Source organism: Pelophylax lessonae (assembly GCF_965119305.1).
Source record: "Pelophylax lessonae genome assembly, chromosome: 2".
In the NCBI taxonomy this organism is placed as follows: Eukaryota; Metazoa; Chordata; class Amphibia; order Anura; family Ranidae; genus Pelophylax; species Pelophylax lessonae.
Genome location: NC_138769.1, coordinates 431218050 through 431238441, shown reverse-complemented (window position 1 = coordinate 431238441; position 20392 = coordinate 431218050). Strand labels below are relative to the sequence as shown.

Sequence of the window (20392 nt, the reverse complement as noted above, 5' to 3'; positions counted from 1 at the left end):
ATCTCCAGGAAAAGCAGCAGTGTGCCACATGTGCACAAACAATGTAAGCATGGGATCAGCAATTGCAAAGACCAAAAATACGTCAAATCTTTGGGCCCTTCTAAGTGTTTATCATGTTAAATTATACTATGCAGCACAGAAAAAAACAATAAATCACAAGGTGAAATACCAGTATCCCAGGCAACAATAACAGATATGTTTCAGAACAAAAAACAGGTGGCTAAATTTGGATGGAAGATCCCAACTGCTGGACAGAGTAATCACAGGGATGGTGGTCACTGATAACCAGCCATTTACAATGGTGTCTGACTCTGGATTTAGGTGGTTGATGTCCATAGTTGAGCCAAGGTACACACTCAGGAGTGACAAGTATTATCGAACCAAAATGCTGGAAAAGATTCACCAAAAGGTCGTTGAGAAAGTAAATTCTATGCTGAAACCAAGGAATGCTGGCAACTCACTCTCATTCACGACTGACTGCTGGTTAGGACAAACAGTCATTAATGAGTCTTACATGCCATTTTATTGACAGCGGATGGACAAGAAGGCATTTGGTGTTGAATACAAAAGTGGTGCACTGATACCACACTGGGGAGTACATTAGAGAAAGGTTTCTAGGCGTGCTTGAAGACTGGGGAATCACCAAAGACCGAGTGATGCTTGTGCTTCGAGACAGTGGAGCGAACATGGTGAAAGGAATGAGGCTTGCTGAAGTGTCAGACCTCAGTTGCATGGCACCCACCTTCCAACTTGTGGTAAATGATGGTCTGTCAAACCAGAGAGCTTTGCTTGATATAATTGGCATGCTGAAGAGGTGCGCAGGCCATTTCCACCATTCAATCCTTGCCAAGTAGCGAATGAGGTGCATTCAGGAAGACCCTGGCCTACCCAAAAACAACTTGATTAACGCTGTTCCAACACAATGGAACTCAACACTTCCAATGCTGTAAAGAATGCTGGAGCAGAAGCGAGCTCTTACTATCTACTCAGGTGAATATGGAGGATATTCTTGTCCTACTGCTGATCAGTGGGACATTGTAGCCAATGTCAACGAGACCCTCCTCGCCATAGAGGAAGTGACACTAGAGGTGAGCCATTATGACTCATCTGTGTCATCTGCCATCCATGTGTGAGAGTGCTGAAGATGCCTCTTCAAGAGAATGAAGGACTCAACACATGTGGCACTAAAAATTGTAGGAAGGCCATGAGGGACAGCCTCGCCAAACATTTTGAGAAGCATGAAGAGAATAAAAATGTCTTTTGGATCCTCTATACAAGAATCATGATTTCTCTTATGATTATATATTGACCAAGGCAAAACAATGGCTGACATAAGATATTCAACAGGAGGTGCAGGAGGTTCCTGCCAAAAAGACAAGTCAGGAAAAGCAGGTTTCTAATCTGGAAGAGCAGGATGCTGCAAAAAGAGAAAAATGTCCAAAAAGACAACGGACAGAAGAAAAACATCATCGTGGTCGAATAGATGCCATGTTCAGTGTTTTATTGGGGCCTCATGCAGAGGATTCTTCTGAATCTGCAATAATGACCCTGGATGACGAACTTCAATTCTATTTTAAGGAACCAGTAATTGACAGAAGAAGCAGTGATCCTCTTCAGTGGTGGAAAGAAAATGAGGCACGCTATAAAAGACTTGCTTCTCAAGCTAGAAGATACCTTTCTGCTCCTCTTTCTTGGGTACCAAGTGAGCATGTTTTTAGTGAAGTGGTAGCAATATATGAAAAAAAACAGAAGTTGTTAAAAATGGTGAACATGCGAAATGTTATGCTTTCTGCGCTATAATATTGTTCTACTTAACTGGGAGTATTGAAAGTGAGTAGTGCTAATGTCCAGTCCACTGTCTTTTGCACTGCTGCTACTAGATTTATTCACTGCAGACAGTGAGTGCACTACTGCAGCAGTTTATGTAAATTTTGTTTTGGGAAGCCTTTAGGTATTATTTTCCCAGCACTTTATTTTTCACAGTTGTCTACACTTCTAGGACTCGTTCGTTCACATGATGTAAAATTGATGAACCTGCAAGTGAAAGCTGTGCGGTTTTCCTATCAGTCTTCATGCAGGTAAGGTGTGAAGAACAAGCCTTTATTGTTAAAAATGTTAATAAACAAACTTTAACATGTTCAGTACCAGTTTTGGGTCAAAAATTGTCTTTATCTTTCTAAACTTTAAATGTACAAAATATTGGCCCATGTCGACTGATACCGATACCTAGTGACCAAAATATCGGTATCGGCCCTAAAAAACCATATTGGTCTATCCCTAGTCGATAGAAGAGAGAAAATCCCCCTAAAGTAGGGACACCACTACCATGCGAATGGACTCTATTCGGAACTTCTGTACCCACTCAAAGCAGTTTAGCGACCAGAGGTCCAGAATTGTATGTGCCTTGCCTTCCTTCCTTTGAACTGTAAAGAGGTTTGAGAAAAACCCCTAAAAACGTTCCGAAGTCAGAACAAGAACAATCACCCCTTGAAGTAACAAGTCTTGCACTGCCCCAAAGAGACCCCGTAAGCGATCTGGGGACAAGTGCAGGTTAGAAGGGAAGAACCGTTCCGGAGGATAAGACCGAAACTTGATCTTGTAGTCGGACCGAATTACTATGTGGACCCACTTCATGCAGGGCACCCCTTCATGCAGAGGAAGCCTTGTCCGCTCGCTGGAAGAGCCCGCTTGTGGCTTGCCAGGGCAGGTCCTCTTGGAACCTCCAGTGGAGGCCCTGAAGGGCTCTGATCCCTTGTCTTGAGGCCCTGAAGGACGAAAAGGCCTCTTACGAGCCAAGAAGAATGACCCACATCTACGACAGGGCTCCTTGCCCTTGGTCGCCTGCAGAAGAAGAGTACTCTTCCCCCCTGTGAGACTCTTAATGATGTCATTCAAGGAAGCTTCAAACAGGCGGTCCCATACAAGGGAGAGATTAGATAAGGCCTTCTTAGAAGTCTGGTCCGCAGACCAGCATTTCAGCTAGTTAATACTCCAAAGGACCACTGCTGATACAGACAACCTAGAATCAAAAGGAGCAGCATCCAAAAAAGGCATCACAGATAAACTGTAACCCCTGGATCAACTGATCTGCCACCTCTGCAAAGGCAGGGGGAAGTTGTTTTCCCTTCAGGTCCCGGCGTAAAAGTTTAGCCCACTAGGTCGGGAGTTTGCGACACCAGGGCAATAGTAAATACCGAAGTGCCAAACCAGCAACAGTGAACATATGGCAAGCCAGAGCCTCTGCCCTCCTATCAGCCAGATCTTTAAATGCCGGGGACTCGTCAACCAGAATTATTTAACCTGGAAACCGGCGAGTCCACTACAAGTGGGACCGTCCACTTTTTAAGCAGGGAATCCTCATAAGGATACTGCATGGCAAAACGCTTAGGGACCACAAGGGTGCTTTTTGGATAACCTCACTGTTTTGTGACAATGTTGTCAAAGTAAGCGGAAAAGGGGAACACCCTCACCGTTTTGGAGGGCCTGTGGGTGCCAAAAGGGACCAGCGCCTCCGATGCCACATCAGCCGCATCTTCCATTTTTAAAGTTTCACGCACTGACACAATCAGTGCATCCACCAGTGCCTTTTCAAGCGTGCAAGAGGAGCAGGGAAATCATCCTCACTATCTGAGCACTCAGGGTGCGTGGACACAGACCCAGTAAGGTGACTCAGATTCAGGATCTGATGAGACAGATGAGGCAGGGGAGGGCAGGTGGCACTATATACTAAGCTCACCCTGAAAAAAACAACAATCAGGGAGGGCCGCCAACTGCAATGCCGCAAAGGGCATGCCGACAAAGAGCCCACGAATGGACCACCTACTGGACCCAGCAAAAAAAAGAGGGGGTCGCCCTCAGAGCCCCTCCAGAGAGGCCCGCATAATAGGAAACAGCCCCCTTAAAAAGGGGACACCCAACGTGATGCGGACGCCCAGGCAGGGTACCCTGATGCTCCTGCAGCGCTAAAAAGGGACAGGTGCCTTAAACAATAGTGGGGGTATGGCTGCCATCATAAAATAAACCACCCCCACAGTGCCACCCCCTCCAAGGGAGGCGCCAAGCTGGCTGAATGGCCTAGTAAGCCGCAAGCCGCGGCCTACATTTTTGTGGAGGCCCAGCTGCAAGTGCACAGATCCCAGACAGGCAGATGCCCAAAAGAAAAGGGGGGCTTCAGCTAACCTCACTGGGGCCAACCCGACCCAACGGAGGTGCCCGACTCAGACGCATGGCCTAGTAGGCCGGAAGCTGCGGCCTAAACTTTTGTGGATGCCCAGCTGCTTGGGCGCGAGCCCCAGCAGAGCCAAACACCCAGGGGCAGTGAAGGGGGGGCGAATGCCCAAAAGGAGGGTAGTGGCTTCAGGCACCCTCACTGGGGCTGCCCCACATAGCTCCCGACCAGTAAACCTTAAAGCTGCAGTCTACATTTTTGGCTGTGTCTGGCCGCGTCAGGCGTGAACCCACAGATGCTAAACCATTCGCTCCCCCAGCCTAACAACTGCAGTGGGGAGCCCAAAGAACATCCCTGCCCTAGTCACCAACCCCTAGGGTGGCGAGGAATCCCGCTCAACCCCCCGTTGGGTACCAGGAAAAACCCAACAACCAGCAACTCCAACAAGCCCCCCTTAACCTCCCTGGCAGTATGATTCTTTTGGATTTTAGGTGCTGAAAGCGGTACCATTATTTTGCATGTAATTCCTGTGAATATATATATATATATATATATATATATATATATATATATACACACGTATATATATGTATATACTGTATATATATATATATACATATATATTTACATAAAAAGTACAGTAAAACTGCATGAAAGGGCACTGGGGGGCAATCTAATGTGATTTTTTTTTATTTTGAATGGTATCAGTGTGTTTGGTGTGTTTTTACATTTGAATTTGCCGCCGGTTCCACCCCCCTGTGAACGTCACGTCGCAGGAGACGGAACCCGGGGCACAGAGACAATCGGGAGGAAGAACCGCCGCTAGACACCGGACACATCGCTGGATCCTGGTGACAAGGTAAGAAACCTCTTTTACAGGATCCAGCGATGCTTCTGGCGGTACCCCGAGTGTGGCTCGGGGTTACCGCTTTTGGCTCTGAAATTTAACCCCGAGCCACACTCAGGAATACCGCTAGGAAGGTTAAGAGCATGTGGCAGAAGCAAGCTCATAACCTCACCCAGGGAGGGGGGGGGGCAGAAGACCCAAAGTGACCACCTACATTTTTGAGGGGCTGGGGGCAAGGAGAGAGACCCGAGAGTACCACCTACCCAGGGAGGGGCCCACGTTCACCCAAAACCCTCCAGGGGAAGAGGGAGGATGGCTACTTACCATACCAGGAACAGGGTGGGCACCGCTCCTGACAGACCACCGCTCCATCGGAATGGGGAGGCTGTCGGCCAGGAGGAACGCTGCAACTCAGGCCAAGGCCAGGTCATAAGCACCCTCGCAAGACATTTAACTCACAGGCCAGCCCTTGTCCAGTGGGGCAATGCCGCGGCGACCTAGTGCAGATTTAGGCCTGCGTGCGCTCGCTGGGCAGACTGGATCTTGATTATCCAGTCCATCGCCCAGTCTGCCAGTTGATTATAGATTCTCACAGGAACAAAATAACAAAGAGGAAAAAGAAAGGAAAAAAAATTGCCAGGACCAGAGATCCCAGCAAGGAACTGAGTGCCTATAGTTGAGAATAAGAGTATACCCCCTGGGACTGCCCATAGGCATAGTCAAGCTTTTGTTTAGTGTCCTACTCCTGTAGGGGGCAGTATAACCCAATGGTCAAGAAGATAAGGAGCTGTGTCTGTCAATGAACGAAAGAGAAAGTATGCAAACAGCACTGCTTGCAGGACCTCATTTCTCATTCTGCTATAAGCTCATGGTCACTTCAGCACCATAAACTTACAGCAAAATTGTTCAGCAGACTCAGCAGACTCTGCTCAACAATTCTATAACTCTGATTAGTGGATTACAATCCCCTGATCAGAGTTATTAACCTAAAATTTGACCCCCCCCCCCTTTCACTGACGCTGCTTGCCTAGCCCTGGCTGTCCCTCCAATAAACCTGCTGCCCTGGCCGTTAAAATGACTCCCCCTTCCTCTTCCACTGTCACCCCCTCCCCAGCACAGGTCACCCCTAATAAGAGCTGCTTACCCCCCCCCATCCGCCTGCACCAATCTCTGTGGTTGGATGCAATTGTCGGCTTCCCCCCTCTGCCTCTCCCGACAATTTCTTCCAGCCACAGTTGTAAAAGAAAAAGCTTTATACCAATCTCTCCCACTGTGATCCCCTCTGAATTCCCCTCCCCCACGCACTGCTGACTGGCTCTCCCTCCACCTCCTCCCGCCAGCTGCAGCTGCTGCCTTGGGAATCGGTGACAGCCTAGATGAAGAGGGTGGGAGGACTGGTAATGTGTTTACAGATGTCTTTCCAAGCCCCTCCCCCCTTGAACAAAAAATAAAAAAAATAAAATATAATTGTGCCTTTAAAAAAAAAAAACATAGTAACGCCCCTTTTACATGGGTGGACCGATTGGGTTTGCCTGTCAGTTTTTCAGACGGACCCAATTGGACCCTCCTTTTTCCTCTGTGGAGCGGCGAATGTAAACAAACTTATGTCCGTTTACACCTGCCTACATCCAATCCGGTAAAAATAGACGGATTGAGTCTGCCTGTCATTTTTTCAGTTGGACCAAATTGGACCCTCCTTTTTCCTCTGTGGAGCGGCGAATGTAAACAGACTTTTGTCCGTTTACACCTGCCTATATCTAATCCACTAAAAACAGGCGGATGTGGATCTGTTCCCCATCTATACAGCAGATCCAATGGAAGTCTAATGTAAACGGACCGGCGGTCTGTTTACATCCCACCACCTATAGAGAAGAGCGCCCTGTGTCTGTGTTTGTTCTGCATAAGCGGAGTGGACACAGACTAGCCATCTGGCTGCTCAGTGGGGAATCTGTCTGCTGGTCCCCGCTGACGCGTGGAAGGGGCCTAAGGGTAGATTTAGATATACATCTAAGTCTCCCTTGCCTCTGAAGCCTGATCCGCATTAAGTTTACGTTTTAGGGGCTACTAACAGGCGGTGAGGAAGCCAATCTGCTGCTTTCTCACCGCCTGTTTTAACCCCATTTTTCCAGACAAATGCTACGCAACCACATGTATTGCAGGCGGTTGTGGGGCATTTGTGGGACTTCCTTATTGACTTTAATGTTTAGCATTTAGCGGGTGCAAAGCAACTTTGCTGTGGGCGCAAAGTGACAGGTTGCAGCTGCAGCATGTAAACAACATGGTCTGCTGCCTATTGCCCATTAAAGTGGAGTTTCACCCAAAAGTGGAAGCTGCGCCTTACTGCTTCCTCCCCCCCCCTCCAGTGCCACATTTGGCACCTTTCGGGGGGGGGGGGAGCGGATATCTGTCAAAAACAGGTACCCACTCCCATTTCTGTGTAGGGCCGCCACGGCGACCTTCGTCATTTGCCGCCCCTCCACCTTCCCCCTGCTGCCTTCTGGGAGACACACACAGGGAGCTGATGGACGAGTCGGTTTCGGGTGCTGACAATGTGGGCTCCCTGGACAGGTAAGTGTCCTTATAATAAAAGTCAGCAGCTACAGTATTTGTAGCTGCTGACTTTTAATTGTTTTCCCCCAGGCTGGAACTCTGCTTTAAGGGGGGGAAGGTTGGCAGGTGAAAGAAACGCAGCTCAACAGCAAATTTTGCCACCTCCCCAATCGCAAGTCTAAAAAGGCCTAGAGCCTCATTCACGTGAGGCATACTAAAACAAGGCTGTGTTTAGCTGCACAGGGATGCACAAGTGTTTTGTGTATCCCCATGCAGGCAGTCACGTCAATGTCAATTGGGATACAGTGGCTGCAGGGGAATGCACAGGTGTTCCCTGCATTCCTGGATAGCAGTCCAATTCGTGTCAATTGGGACACAGCGAATGTATGGGCACAGCCACTGCTCCCAACTTGACATCCGTGTGGGTGCATGTCTGCATTTGGGGCCATGAACCTACACCTGAACAGATGTCATATGTGTCCTTACAGCCACTGCATCCCAACTGACATGAATAGGACTACCTGTGCATCCCTGTGCGGGTAAACACAGATTTTCATATGGCCCTCCATGGGCGTACGCTTTAGTACACCCCATGTGAACAAAGATTTAGCAGGAATTTAGCAGGAATTTTGTAAGTTATGTTGTGTTTTGTATGCTAATATGGCTTTTAGTGTTTTTTGTGTTAAATAAACAATTTGATAGACATTTGCACTGCACAACTATTGTGCCCCTATAGTAGCACTTTCTTTTTATTCTACTGGTCATGTGCTTTCGGTAAATATATAGTTTGTGGATGGGAGGGGTTACAAACTCTGAAAGCTGTAAGTGAAAAATGAAAACTTCCAGACTTTTATAGAAATATGCCTTTTTACAGTTTTCAATTATTACCATTTCACTAAAAAGAGCAATTTAAAATGCACTATTTCTTTTTATTAACTTAATAAAGGGTAAATGTTTATATTTAGTAGGAATTAAGCAGAGATTTTATAACATTTGCTGCTAGTAACAATTTTAGCGTATTTTTAGCGAAAAGATTCATTTGAGAAACATTTGCGCAAATATCATGGGGCCCTAAAAATCAGTAGCACCCTCTTTTTATTCTACTGGTCATGTGCTTTCAGAAAACACTTGGTTTGGGGGGTCTTTTACGATCTGTTAAAGCTGTAAGTGAAAAATGAAAACCTCCAGATTTTTATAAAAATGTGACTATTTACAAATTTGCATAGGTTTGATTTTCATCATTTCACATAAAGGCGCAAAATATAATTTACAAATATTTGTTATTTATTAACTCAATATAGGTTAAACCTTTATATTTAGTAGGAATTTAGCAGGGATTGGTAACATTTGCTGTGTTTGTATGTGCTAATAATGATTTTTGTGTAGTTTTGGTAAAAATATTGATTTGATAAACATTTGCACAACAATCATGGGGCAATAAAAAGCTGTTTCACAATTTTTTATCCAACCGGTCATGTGCTTTCATAAAATATATGGTTTTTGGGGTCTTTTAAAAATCTCTGAAAGCTGTAAGTGAAAAATGAAAACCTCCAGCATTTTAGAGAAATTTGGTTATTTACAGTTTTGTGTACATTCGATTTTCACCATTTCGTAAAAAGGCACAATTTAAAATTTACAAATATTTGTTATTTATTAACTCAATACAGGTTAAACTTATATTTGGTAGACATTTTGTAAAATTTGCTGTGTTTGTATCTGCTAATATCGATTTTTTGTGTATTTTTTTAGCAAAAATATTGTTTTGAGAAACATTTGCGCCAATTTTATGAGGCCCTAAAAATCAGTAGCACCCTCTTTTTATTCTACTGATCACATGCTTTCAGAAAATATATGGTTTTGGGGGTCTATTACAAACTCTGAAAGCTGTAAGTGAAAAATAAAAAAGCAATGGAAAAATTGCAAAAATGGTCTGGCCATCTGAGTTTAAAACTTGAGCACAGGGCCTGGCAGAGAAAGGGTTAATAGGTTTGTCCCTGTACTATACAGTATAAAGTTGACATCATTGTACGAGTTACAGAAACCCTCTCACCAGACCATACATTTCAATAACACTCTTCCCATATGATTATATCTGCAATTCACATGTAGATGATATAGGATTATAAATGTTTAAACCTGTAAAAGCCTTTAATGTGTAAATATCCACAGTCCTGAAACTGATGCTAGGTGTCACCATTTTGGATGTGATGCCAGCAGCCCCACCACACTCAAAGCTGTTACTCAATTTCAATCCAATAGCATATACTACAGTACATTGCTTTTTATTATTTGTTACCTCCACAAAGAATCTGGTATTGTGATAGGATTGCAGCCACTAGGCCATCCAAACAGGCTGAACCATGTCTGAACTGTAGTTAAAACTTTTTGAAAAAATATCCATTCTTCTGTATCTTCTTCCGGATAAAACAAAAGTTCCAGTTTGTCCTTTGTTCTCTGATATTGAATCTCTGCATCTCCATTTTCAGCTCTTTCATTACCCAACACATTTTCATCATCTGAAAAAAAATATGTGGTAACATTTTACATTAACACAATGATTATGTTTACTGCAAAACATTTCAAGATGAAAAATATTTAAAGCCATTTTTCAATTTCCCAACTGCAGTGTAATCCATTGTTTTATAATGTTTAGTAAAGAATAAACACTCTGTTTTTGGAGATAATGTTATTAATGGCATTAATCTAGCTGAAAAGCAGCTCCCTGGCTTTTATGCACAGCTTTCACAGTTCACTAAAGCAATGGATAGAACAAAGTTTATTTTGCTGTTTTGTTATCATTAAGCACTCAGTGATTTAATATTTCACTTTGCACAAATTACCAAATAAATTGTGCTTTATATATTGCTGTCTGTTCTTTTCTGGCTATGTGGGGAATACACATGTACAATAGATAAATCCAGTTCCAGAACAAAACTGCCTTTTACTCTCACTGACAATACTCCTAAAAAGACCCCTGAGACTTTTATCAGTTTGTTCTGTACTCTTCACTGTTATTCCAATCCAAATAAGAACTTTCCCCGGTTTATAGAGAAAACATAAAAGTACATTTCAGCATTTCAGGCAACATTACATAACAAACCTTAAAGTAGGGCTGGTCCTAGGCATATACGAAAACCTTTTGGATCTCTTAGAAATGAGACCCCTAAGTTAGCATGAAAAACTAATTTACATTGGTGCATAATTAAAATACTCAAACATATATGTACAGGTGCAGGTGTGAAGAAATGATGTAAAGTAAGAATGCTTTAAAAACTAAATTCATTCTTTATTTATATCAATTTACAAAATGCAAAGTGAGTGTAAACAGAAGAAAAATCGAAATCAAAACAAAATTTGGTGTGACTACCATTTGGCTTCCAACCAATTCTTAAGCCCCGTACACACGATCAGGTTATCGAACGACCTGTCGTCCATTTTTTGTGGCATGCTAATCTGATGTGGAAAGTGAAGAGGTTACTTTCATACGAATTTTCCCGTACGACAAAATTCTACTTCAGAAGTGATGTCATGTGCTGGATTGTTTTGTATGCCTAGTCTTGCTCTTAAGAATTTTTTCCGTGGAAATCTGTACTAATGAGACAAAAATCGGACGTTGTTTTGATGGATGACAAAAATTATATAGCCTGCACATCAGGATTTTGTCGGCCGAAAAGTCGGAGTCGGCTGTCCAAAGCACCATACTAACAATCTGAAAATCGGCAGATCGTCGGACCAAATTTCCCTTCAGATTTTCTTATCATCTGTACGGGCCTTTACACTTGCACAAAGTCAGGGATAATTAACGAATTATGATTAATGAATTATACCAAGAGGGTGCTGATGATCAATATTTTCATATGTAGGTTGAAACCCATCCCATAACTGAAACAGAAATAGCTGTGTAGGAGGCCTAAAACTGTGTGAAAAACAGCCAAACTCTGCTACTAAGGTGAGGTTGTGGAAGTCAGTTTCATGTCACAGGTTATAAACCATGGCAAGACTGAGCACAGCAACAAGACACATTGAAGTTATACTGCATGACCAAGGTCTCTCCCAGGCAAATATTTCAAAGCAGACTGGGTTTTCAACATGTGCCGTTCAAGCTTTTTTGAGAAAGCACAATGAAACAGGTAACGTTGGAGACCGTAGATGCAGTTGTCTGCCAAGGAAACTTAATGCAGCAGATGAAAGAAACATCATGCTTACTTCCCTTTGACATTGGAAGATGTCCAGCACAGAACTAGTGAAAACCAGTGGGACCCAGGTCTGGCCAGAGAAGTCTGGTCAGAAGTGGTTTTCCGGATCTCAACATCATCGAGTCTGTCTAGAATTACATGAAGAGAAAGAAGGATTTGAGGCAGCCTATATCCACAGAAGATCTGTGGTTAGTTCTCCTATATGTTTTGAACAACCTACCTGCTAAGTTTCTTCAAAAACTGTGCAAGTGTACCTAGAATAATTGATACTCTTTTAAAGGCAAAGGGTGGTTACATGTCCTGATTCCCATTCTCCTGCATCCTAGAAATGGGCAAGATGCTTCACCATACCACCACACAGTCACGCTCTCCTCGTGGATTGGCCACCTCCTCGGCCAGGAACATATCAGACTTGTTTAAGTCTCAGCCCTCATCTCGTGGAAGCATGGCAGGGAACAAGATGGTGTGGGCACAGCAGGATGAGGACACAGGTAGAGGCAATTCACATGCTGACCAACCCCTCACATACGCTGACATATCGGGCTTTGCAGCAGACAAAAAATCCACATTCTCAGCAGCAATCACTGACCTAAAAACCAACCTACTACACTACACTGAAAAGATGGCCGAGGCCGAAGCCACAGGGAAACCAGGGAGATAAGGCAATCCATAGGCTGGAAAAGGTCACGGTCTCTCACTCCCTTAATTTATTTGAAATGAACAGATACTTAGAGGACTTCATCTCAGCCCTACAGAAGGTATTTAACAGCCTCCTATACAGACAAGAGGACACAGAGATAGAATAAGTTCGAGCACACAGGGCAGTCAGAGCCAGAAGCCCAGATACTGATCCCCCTTGAGACATTATCTGTTGTCTGCAGAATTTCAGTCTGAAAGAGGACATTATGCGAAAGGCCAGGAGGAACGATCGCATAATTTTTAATGCCTGTTTCCGCCCCTTTTCTTCCCCACAGCTCCGGTGAGACTGGTTGGTCGACCATTGCCAGCACCATGTACCCATATGATTTGCCAGGATTTGAGCTGCTCTGTAAGTAGATCTGGGTGGAATCTTTCCATTTTTGATTTCATTTCTGTTATATTATTTTTATTTATATTTTCTGTTTTACTTTTTTTGCATTCTTTGTGATATATTTTTTTTACATATATTTTTTGCAGATTCGCATCATATGCTCCCGATGAAGTGGAATATCAGTCCACAGAAACGCATCGAACCTATCTAAATGCAAACCATTACTTATATTATGGGTTACTCTCACATACTTATGCTGTACAATTTTGACCAATGTATTGTGCAATTTTGATGTATGTATGTACTCCAGCTCAGAATCATTGCCTTTTTTACTGTATTTACAGTTGTTATATTTATATGCATCTATAATAAATCTGTTATTAACATTTTTACTACCATGGCCTTTGTCACATGTCTCATTCAAAGTCTCAACCTTCTCCTCTTCTATACATTTTTAATGGAGAGACTATTATGCTTTTTCAGGATCTCTCCCAAATCAAATTAAAGAACCGCAGGGTGTTACGCACCCTCCTAGATAAGCTGAAAGAGAAAGATCTGAGATACACGTGGCACTTTCAATTCGCACTGGTTGTCACTCATTCTGGCAAGCAACATGTTCTGCACACTCCAGTAGATCTCTCAGACTTGTGCGATACACTTGACCTGGGTCAGCTGGATCTGCTGGAATAGTACCAGGAATCCCCCCCCCCTCTGGAAAGTAGCCCTCCAAGGCTCCCCTTCTCCTCCCCAGAGAAACGGCAAACCAAGAAAGTAAAGCATAACCATAATGGTGGATCGAATGCCAGTAGGCTGAACCTGAGACCCACTCCCTCACAGGCCACAGATGATGGGTAATTGCTTGAATCCCTTTTCAATGTCCTTTTTCATGCTTCCTTTCCCTGGATGTGAGCTGGACCCAAGCAAAAAATGCATTTACACCCCACGTCAAGAAGATCCAGATGCTCACTGACTACCAACGCAACATCGGGGTGATTTTTCCAATACAGATTGAAAGTACTTGTTTAAGCTTTATACAGGTTTAAAGATGACTCCGGGGATTTAGTCCTGACACTATCTCTACCTAATTGCTCCTCCTGGACAGAGAATGAACATTCCATATCTGCCCAAAAATCTCAAGCTCACTTATCCCCAACTTTAAAGATCCACACTTTGATAATTCTAGATATGCATATAACGTAGACCTCACCCTCCCTTCTGCCGCCTCAGCCTTTGTACCCATGCGGGTAGGTTGGCAGACATGATTGCAGAGACAGGCAGTCTAACCCTCTTGTACAATTTCCATCGGCTAACTACTTATTCGCCAGCAATGCCATACAACAACATTAACGTACGGGTAGAATCATTTATTGTTTTTTAATTCTAGCTTAAATAGTTTGTGTGTTTTTTTTTTTATATTCTGTTGTTAAAGTTAGTGGAATTCACAACTATCAAATTTCATAGGTAACTACTACCTCCTTAGCCGTAGCCTCCAAAAACCCACACAAAGTGGCCTTGAGCATAGGATGCTCTAGCTCAAGGTACTCTAATTGTGAACATTTGTGAAAGTGACTACTATCTAAAAGTGTTTTGAGATTTCTCCCTCTTCTTCCTTTACCTCCCTCAGACTCTCTACCTTTTACCTTCTCTCTACCTTTACTCTTCTCACTTCTATTCTCCCATCTCTTTAAACATGGAATAACAGGATCTTGTAGTTTATTTTGCAGACTGCCATGGACCTCTTGGAAACTAGGAAAATGCTACAACAGATTGTAGAGAATAAAATCAAATGACTACTCTTATTTAAAAAGAAAATATATATTGAATCAGGTGACAAGACAGGCGGGTATCTAGCCAGAGCTCGAAAATAATCCAACTCTATTAAACACATCAAGGTATCAAGTGATCAAGTGACAGGGTGGCACTGTAGATGTCACAATGGAAGCCATAGCAAAACATTTCCATAGATATTATAACAACTTGTACAACCTCCCACAGCAACATTGACCAACCGGGGTACAAAAAGATAGAACACAAATCATCCAAGATTTCTTAGCCAAGAGTGATCTTCCCACTTTAAAAGATGTAGACTCAACCCTCTTAGAGAGACTGATTACAGAGGATGAAATCAAACATGTAATTGGCAACTTAAAATCTGGGAAAAGTCCTGGTCTTGACAGACTGGCTTCTATTTACTATAAGACATTTGTGAACATCCTAACAGACCCTCTTATTAGGGCCTTGAACTCTGTCTAGGCCGCCTGATTTTATCTCAACATACATCACAGTCATCCCCAAATCAAATAAGGACCCAGCGTACTGCGCTAGCTACCAGCCAATCTGAAAAAAACAAAGACATTTTCAAGCTCAACTTACTGACCAGCCTGTGACAAACCAAAGGTCCATCTTACCCAGGCTGTTATATCTCCTACGTACTCTACCCACTAAAATTCCCCAAAACGTTTTTAAATCTCTACACTCCATTCTATTGAAATTTCTTTGGGGCCACAAACAAATAAATTCTCTTTGCTAACTAGACCTAAAGACCTTGGAGGGATGGGCTTACCTGATTTCAAGAATTATTACGTTGCCTCAAATCTCACAAGAGTGATTTAATTGGTATTGCCATTATGACACTAAAGACTGGTTCTCATTGGAATCAGGTCTGAGTCCCATCCCTCTATGCTTCTCCCCCTGGGTCCCATTAAATAGATACACTCAATATCTAAAACACCATCCACTAACAGAAACAACTCTAAATGTTTTTCACATAGTGGCAAAACAGACAGAAGTCACCTCTCCACTTAGCCCACTCATGCCCTTGAAGGACAACCCTGACTTCACACCTGGAATGGGAAATCCAGCACTACAATCCCTACAAAACAACAAACCTCTCCTGGGAAGAGACTGCTTTCACAAAGGCAAGGTTAAGGACTTTGCTACCCTAAAACAGGATAGCAAGCTCACAATGTTACCACTCTGGTCCTACTGCCAGATCCGTAGCTACATCATGGGTAAGTCATGGAGGGATGACTTCACTAGACCTCTAACAAAACTAGAATCTGTATGTTTTTCTAATGAGCAATTCGAACTGGCAAGATCAGTCACTAACACTTGGCTTAAAAATTCTAAATCCCCCATCGATGAAAGATTCAGGAGGAGCTGGTCAGACACTTTGCAAATGGACATAACGGACAAACATTGGAGCACTGCATGTATTTTGTCCCACAAATGTTCTATCAGTACCAAAATGCTGGAAACAGCCTACAAACTTCTAACAAAATAGTATGTCACTCCAGCAAAGTTACACAGATGGTGCCCGCAGACCTCTGAGGCCTGTTGGAGGTGTGGGAGTGACATAGGCACCCTAATACATATCTGGTGGCACTGTCCGCTACTTTCCCCTTCTGGAAAAGGATAAAGGAAATAATTATCCAAATTACCGAGACTAGGCTCACTTTAAATGCAGCTTAAATGCAGCTTGTTGTTTACTCCATATATCAAATTTTTCACTCAAAAAATTCAAAAAAAAAAAGTTAACCTATACCCCAACCATTCAGGAATGGTTGCATAAAGTAGCGGACACATGCGAAATGGAAGAAACTTTGGCACGGTCGTCTGACTAATTTGAGAGATTTCACAAAACTTGGTCCCCCTGGGTCACCTTCCGGTTTTCACAGGAATATGATTCCCTTCTGACCTTTCAAATCTGAAGGTAGACGATATTGAAACATAATCCACTAGACCTAAAAATGACTGGAAAATTACTACACACATTATCCTGATATTGAACCGACCTTGGTGCTGAGTCCTTAAATTTACAAATTTAACCTAAGTCCATAAATGATCTCATGTTTTCAAATTTCTTTTCACTCCTGATCCCCCTTTGCCTAAAACCAGTATTTGGACTACCAGTTAGTCTATCAATGACCTCCACCTCTTTTTCTACAAGATATCCTGTTAACCCCTTAACAACTAGCTTCCCACCTGTCCACCCTAACTATTTTCTATTGCTACAACCAGGGCTTTTTTTTTTAGCTGGAACTCGGTGGAATTTAGTTCCACCACCTTTGGCTCAGGCCCTCTGCTCCCTACTCACCACTATAACTTGTAAACACAGAAGTCCAACTTCTGTGTTTACAAATAACAGCTTGTTTTCCAACAGCTGAGAGCAGGATAGGGACAAGAGAGATGCAGGTTCCTGGGGTGCAATGCAGATGGTGACACACCCACTGGATGATCTCCCTAAAAGTGAAAGAGGCAGAGCCAGCTACAGTGTGGAAGGAGGTACGAGAGCCTGGGTGGTTCAGCTTAATACAACAACAATTGTATGACATGTAGAAGATGGTGGCGCCTTTAAGGACATGAGGAGAAGATGGGGGCAGTGGAGGGAATGTTGCATGCAAAGGTCAGAGCTGAAGAGGGGTGAAAGTGAGATGTGGATGAGGAATGCAGAAGTAAGCAGCTGTGGAAGAAGGCTAAACTTTGCACTCTGTGTGTAGTGCATCTGAGCTATGCACTCTGTATGCAGTACACCCCAGAACTCTGCACTCTGTGTGCAACCTCTGTACATAATGGACTCCTGGTATTAAGATCCTCCCTCTGTTGGTTCAATTTGGCCACACCCACTATTTAATTCAGTTTGGAGGGTGCGCGTGTGTGGGGGAGGAGGATTTTGGGGGATCGTGGGTGAGTTCCTGTACATATTTTCTGAGAAAAAAGTCCTGGCCACAACTAAGATTTCTGATAACGTTGATAAGGCACATATTGTTGTTAAACTATTTACAAGTTCTACTAGACCACACTTACATGATGTATGTTGACCTGATCTACTACTTGTACCATTTATATGTTTCTTGATTGTACTTGGACTGATCCACTCTGCTTCCTTATCACCAATATCTGATGTAACATATGCTCATTCTTTGTCAAGCAATCATTTTGAACTGAATAAACATTTCATGTAAAAACAAAATAATTTGATTTTGATTTCTCTTCTGTTCATTTACTTTCCATTTTGTTAACTGACAAAAAATAAAATATTTACACTTCTATTTCTGAAAGCATTCTTAATTTACAGCATTTTTTCACACCTGCCTTAAACGTTTGCTCAGTAGTGTATACTGTACATACTGAACATATTGTAACATGTTGGGGTTTTGTAGCTCAGGTAGTGCCAAAGCAGAGAGTTTACTCCACGCCAGAAATAGTTTTCAGGGCTTTCTTGCCAACTTTAATTGAATAGAATGTCAAAAGTTCATGCAGGTATGTCTTCCCAGGTATGTCTTCCCACGTATTCACCATCAATACGAACAAAACATAACATTCAGCCTCCTGGCTCTCTTGGCAGCTTTGCTGCTCCAACTAGTACTCCTTGGTCCTCCAGACCATTAGTACCCTTTGACCATCAAGCATGCCCCAGTGTTTGTGCATAGACGCTGTACCTCAGCTCTGCATCTTTCCTGGCAGCTCCCTGCTCCTTTGTCCCTCATGGACTCTGTCAAAGGCTCGGCCTTGGTCTGTCCTGACCTGGAGCACCTCCCACTGCTCCCTTCGCACACTGACACCCTCGGGAGGGTGGGGCTCTGAGCTCTAACTCTAGCTCTCATATGAAGCCAGGACACACCTGTGCCATTAGTGTGCTTGCTTCATACAAAATCTGTCCTAAACCACCATTTTAACCGCTTGCCGACCGCCGCAAGTAAATTTACTGCGGCGGTCAGCCCCGGCCAGGCAGAGTGACGTTAATTAACGTCACTAGCCTGGGAGGGTCTGGGGAGCGAGCGCACGCCCGCGGAGGCGCGCTCCCGCTCCCGCGCGGTCACGGACCCCCCCCGCGCGTGTGACCGGCGGACCCGATGTCCGCCGGTCACTCGGCGATCGTCGGGGGAGAGGGAGAAAGTCAGGCGGCTTGTGTAAACAAGCTGCCTGTCATTCTCCTCGGTGTAAAAACCCTGATCACACAGTTCTACTATGTAGAACCGTTGATCAGTGTCCTTACACCTCAAGCCACAGCCAATCACAGTAAGAATCACGCCCCTAGGGACACACACAGCCCCTCCCTCTCAAATCAAGTTAACCCCTTCACTACCAGTGTATTTTTACAGTAACAGTGCATATGTATAGCACTGATTACTGTAGAAATGTCACTGGTAACCCCAAAAGTGTCAAAAATGTCAGTCAAGGGTCCGATCTGTCCGCCACAATGTCGCAGTACCGCAAAAAAAATCGCAGATTGCCGCTATTACGCGTTAAAAAAAAAAAAAAAAATCTTTCCCTTTGTTAGTAAACGCGATAACTTTTGCGCAAACCAATAAAAATACGCTTTTTGCGATTTTGTTTACCAAACATATGTAGCATAAAACAAATTGGCCGAAAATGTTAAAAAATTTTGATTTTTACATTTTTTTGGGGGGGAATTTCATATAAAAAAATGTGAAAAATATTGTTATTTTTGCAAAATTTACGCTCTTTTTTTGTTTATAGCGCAAAAAGTAAAAAGAGCACAGGTGATCAAATACCACCAAAAGAAAGCTCTGTTTGTGGGAAAAAAAGGACGTCAAATTCGTTTAGGTACAGCGTCGCACGACCACGCAATTGTCCGTTAAAGTCACGCAGTGCCGAATCGCAAAATACTCCCTGGTCGTTTAGCAGCCAAATCCTCTGGGGCTTAAGTGGTTAAACAGTGGCACGGGCTTACCCTATATATTTATTATTATTAATATTATTCAGGATTCATACAGAGCCAACAGTTGGTGCAGCGATTTACAAAATGAGGGCAGACAGTACCGTTACAATACAAAGACGAATCGGAGTGCCCCACTCTTTAGAGCTTACAATCTAAAACGGAAGGTCAAGTGATACAGAAGTTAATAACTGTAGGTAATGAGCTGACGGAGAAAATAAAAGTTTAAATGTTACAGTGGGTATAGAAAAGAATCACCTTCCTTTAAAATAATCACATTTTGTTGCTTTGCAGCTTGAAATGAAAACAGCAGTTTTTGATGTATCCAGCTGTATTTAATTAGTGCAACATATAACATCCAAGTGAAAGATATAACACCAACATGTCAGAAAAAAAAAACAGAATTACTAAGTTGGAAAATGGATCACCCCTCCTTAAAATGACTGGATGACAGAGCCAAGAGGAAACTAGTCAGAGGGGTTACCAAGAGGCCTACAGCAACTCTGAAGCAGTTGCATGAATTTATGACAAAGAGTGGTCATTGCATGCATGTGACAATATCACAAATTTTCCACAAATGTGGCTTGTATGGGAGGGTTGCAAGAAAAAAGCCCCTCCTCAAGAAAGACCACATGCAGTCATGACTAAACTTTGCCAAAACGCACCTTGAAGATTCTAAGGCCACATGGGAAAAGGTGGTATGGTCAGATAAGACTAACGTTTAATTATTTGGCCTTATCACTAAATGATATGTCTCGCGGAAATCCAATACAGCTCACCATCCAAATAACACCATTTCTACAGTAAAGCATGGAGGTGGTAATATCCTGTTATGGGAGTGTTTCTCTTCAGCAGGGACTGGAGCACTTGTCAGGATAGAAGGAAAAATGGATGGGGCAAAATACCGTCAAATGAATGA

General features: G+C 43.2%; 1 protein-coding gene across 1 annotated transcript in view; it reads right to left on the bottom strand.

Annotated features, from left to right (window-relative positions):
* Positions 1 to 20392, bottom strand: part of CFAP47 (cilia and flagella associated protein 47) — a 702231-nt gene that overhangs the window by 488253 nt on the left and 193586 nt on the right. The window contains exon 29 of the mRNA XM_082245539.1: positions 9862 to 10081. Within this exon, the coding sequence (XP_082101665.1) occupies positions 9862 to 10081 (220 nt within the window). The remainder of the gene's footprint in view (positions 1 to 9861; positions 10082 to 20392) is intronic.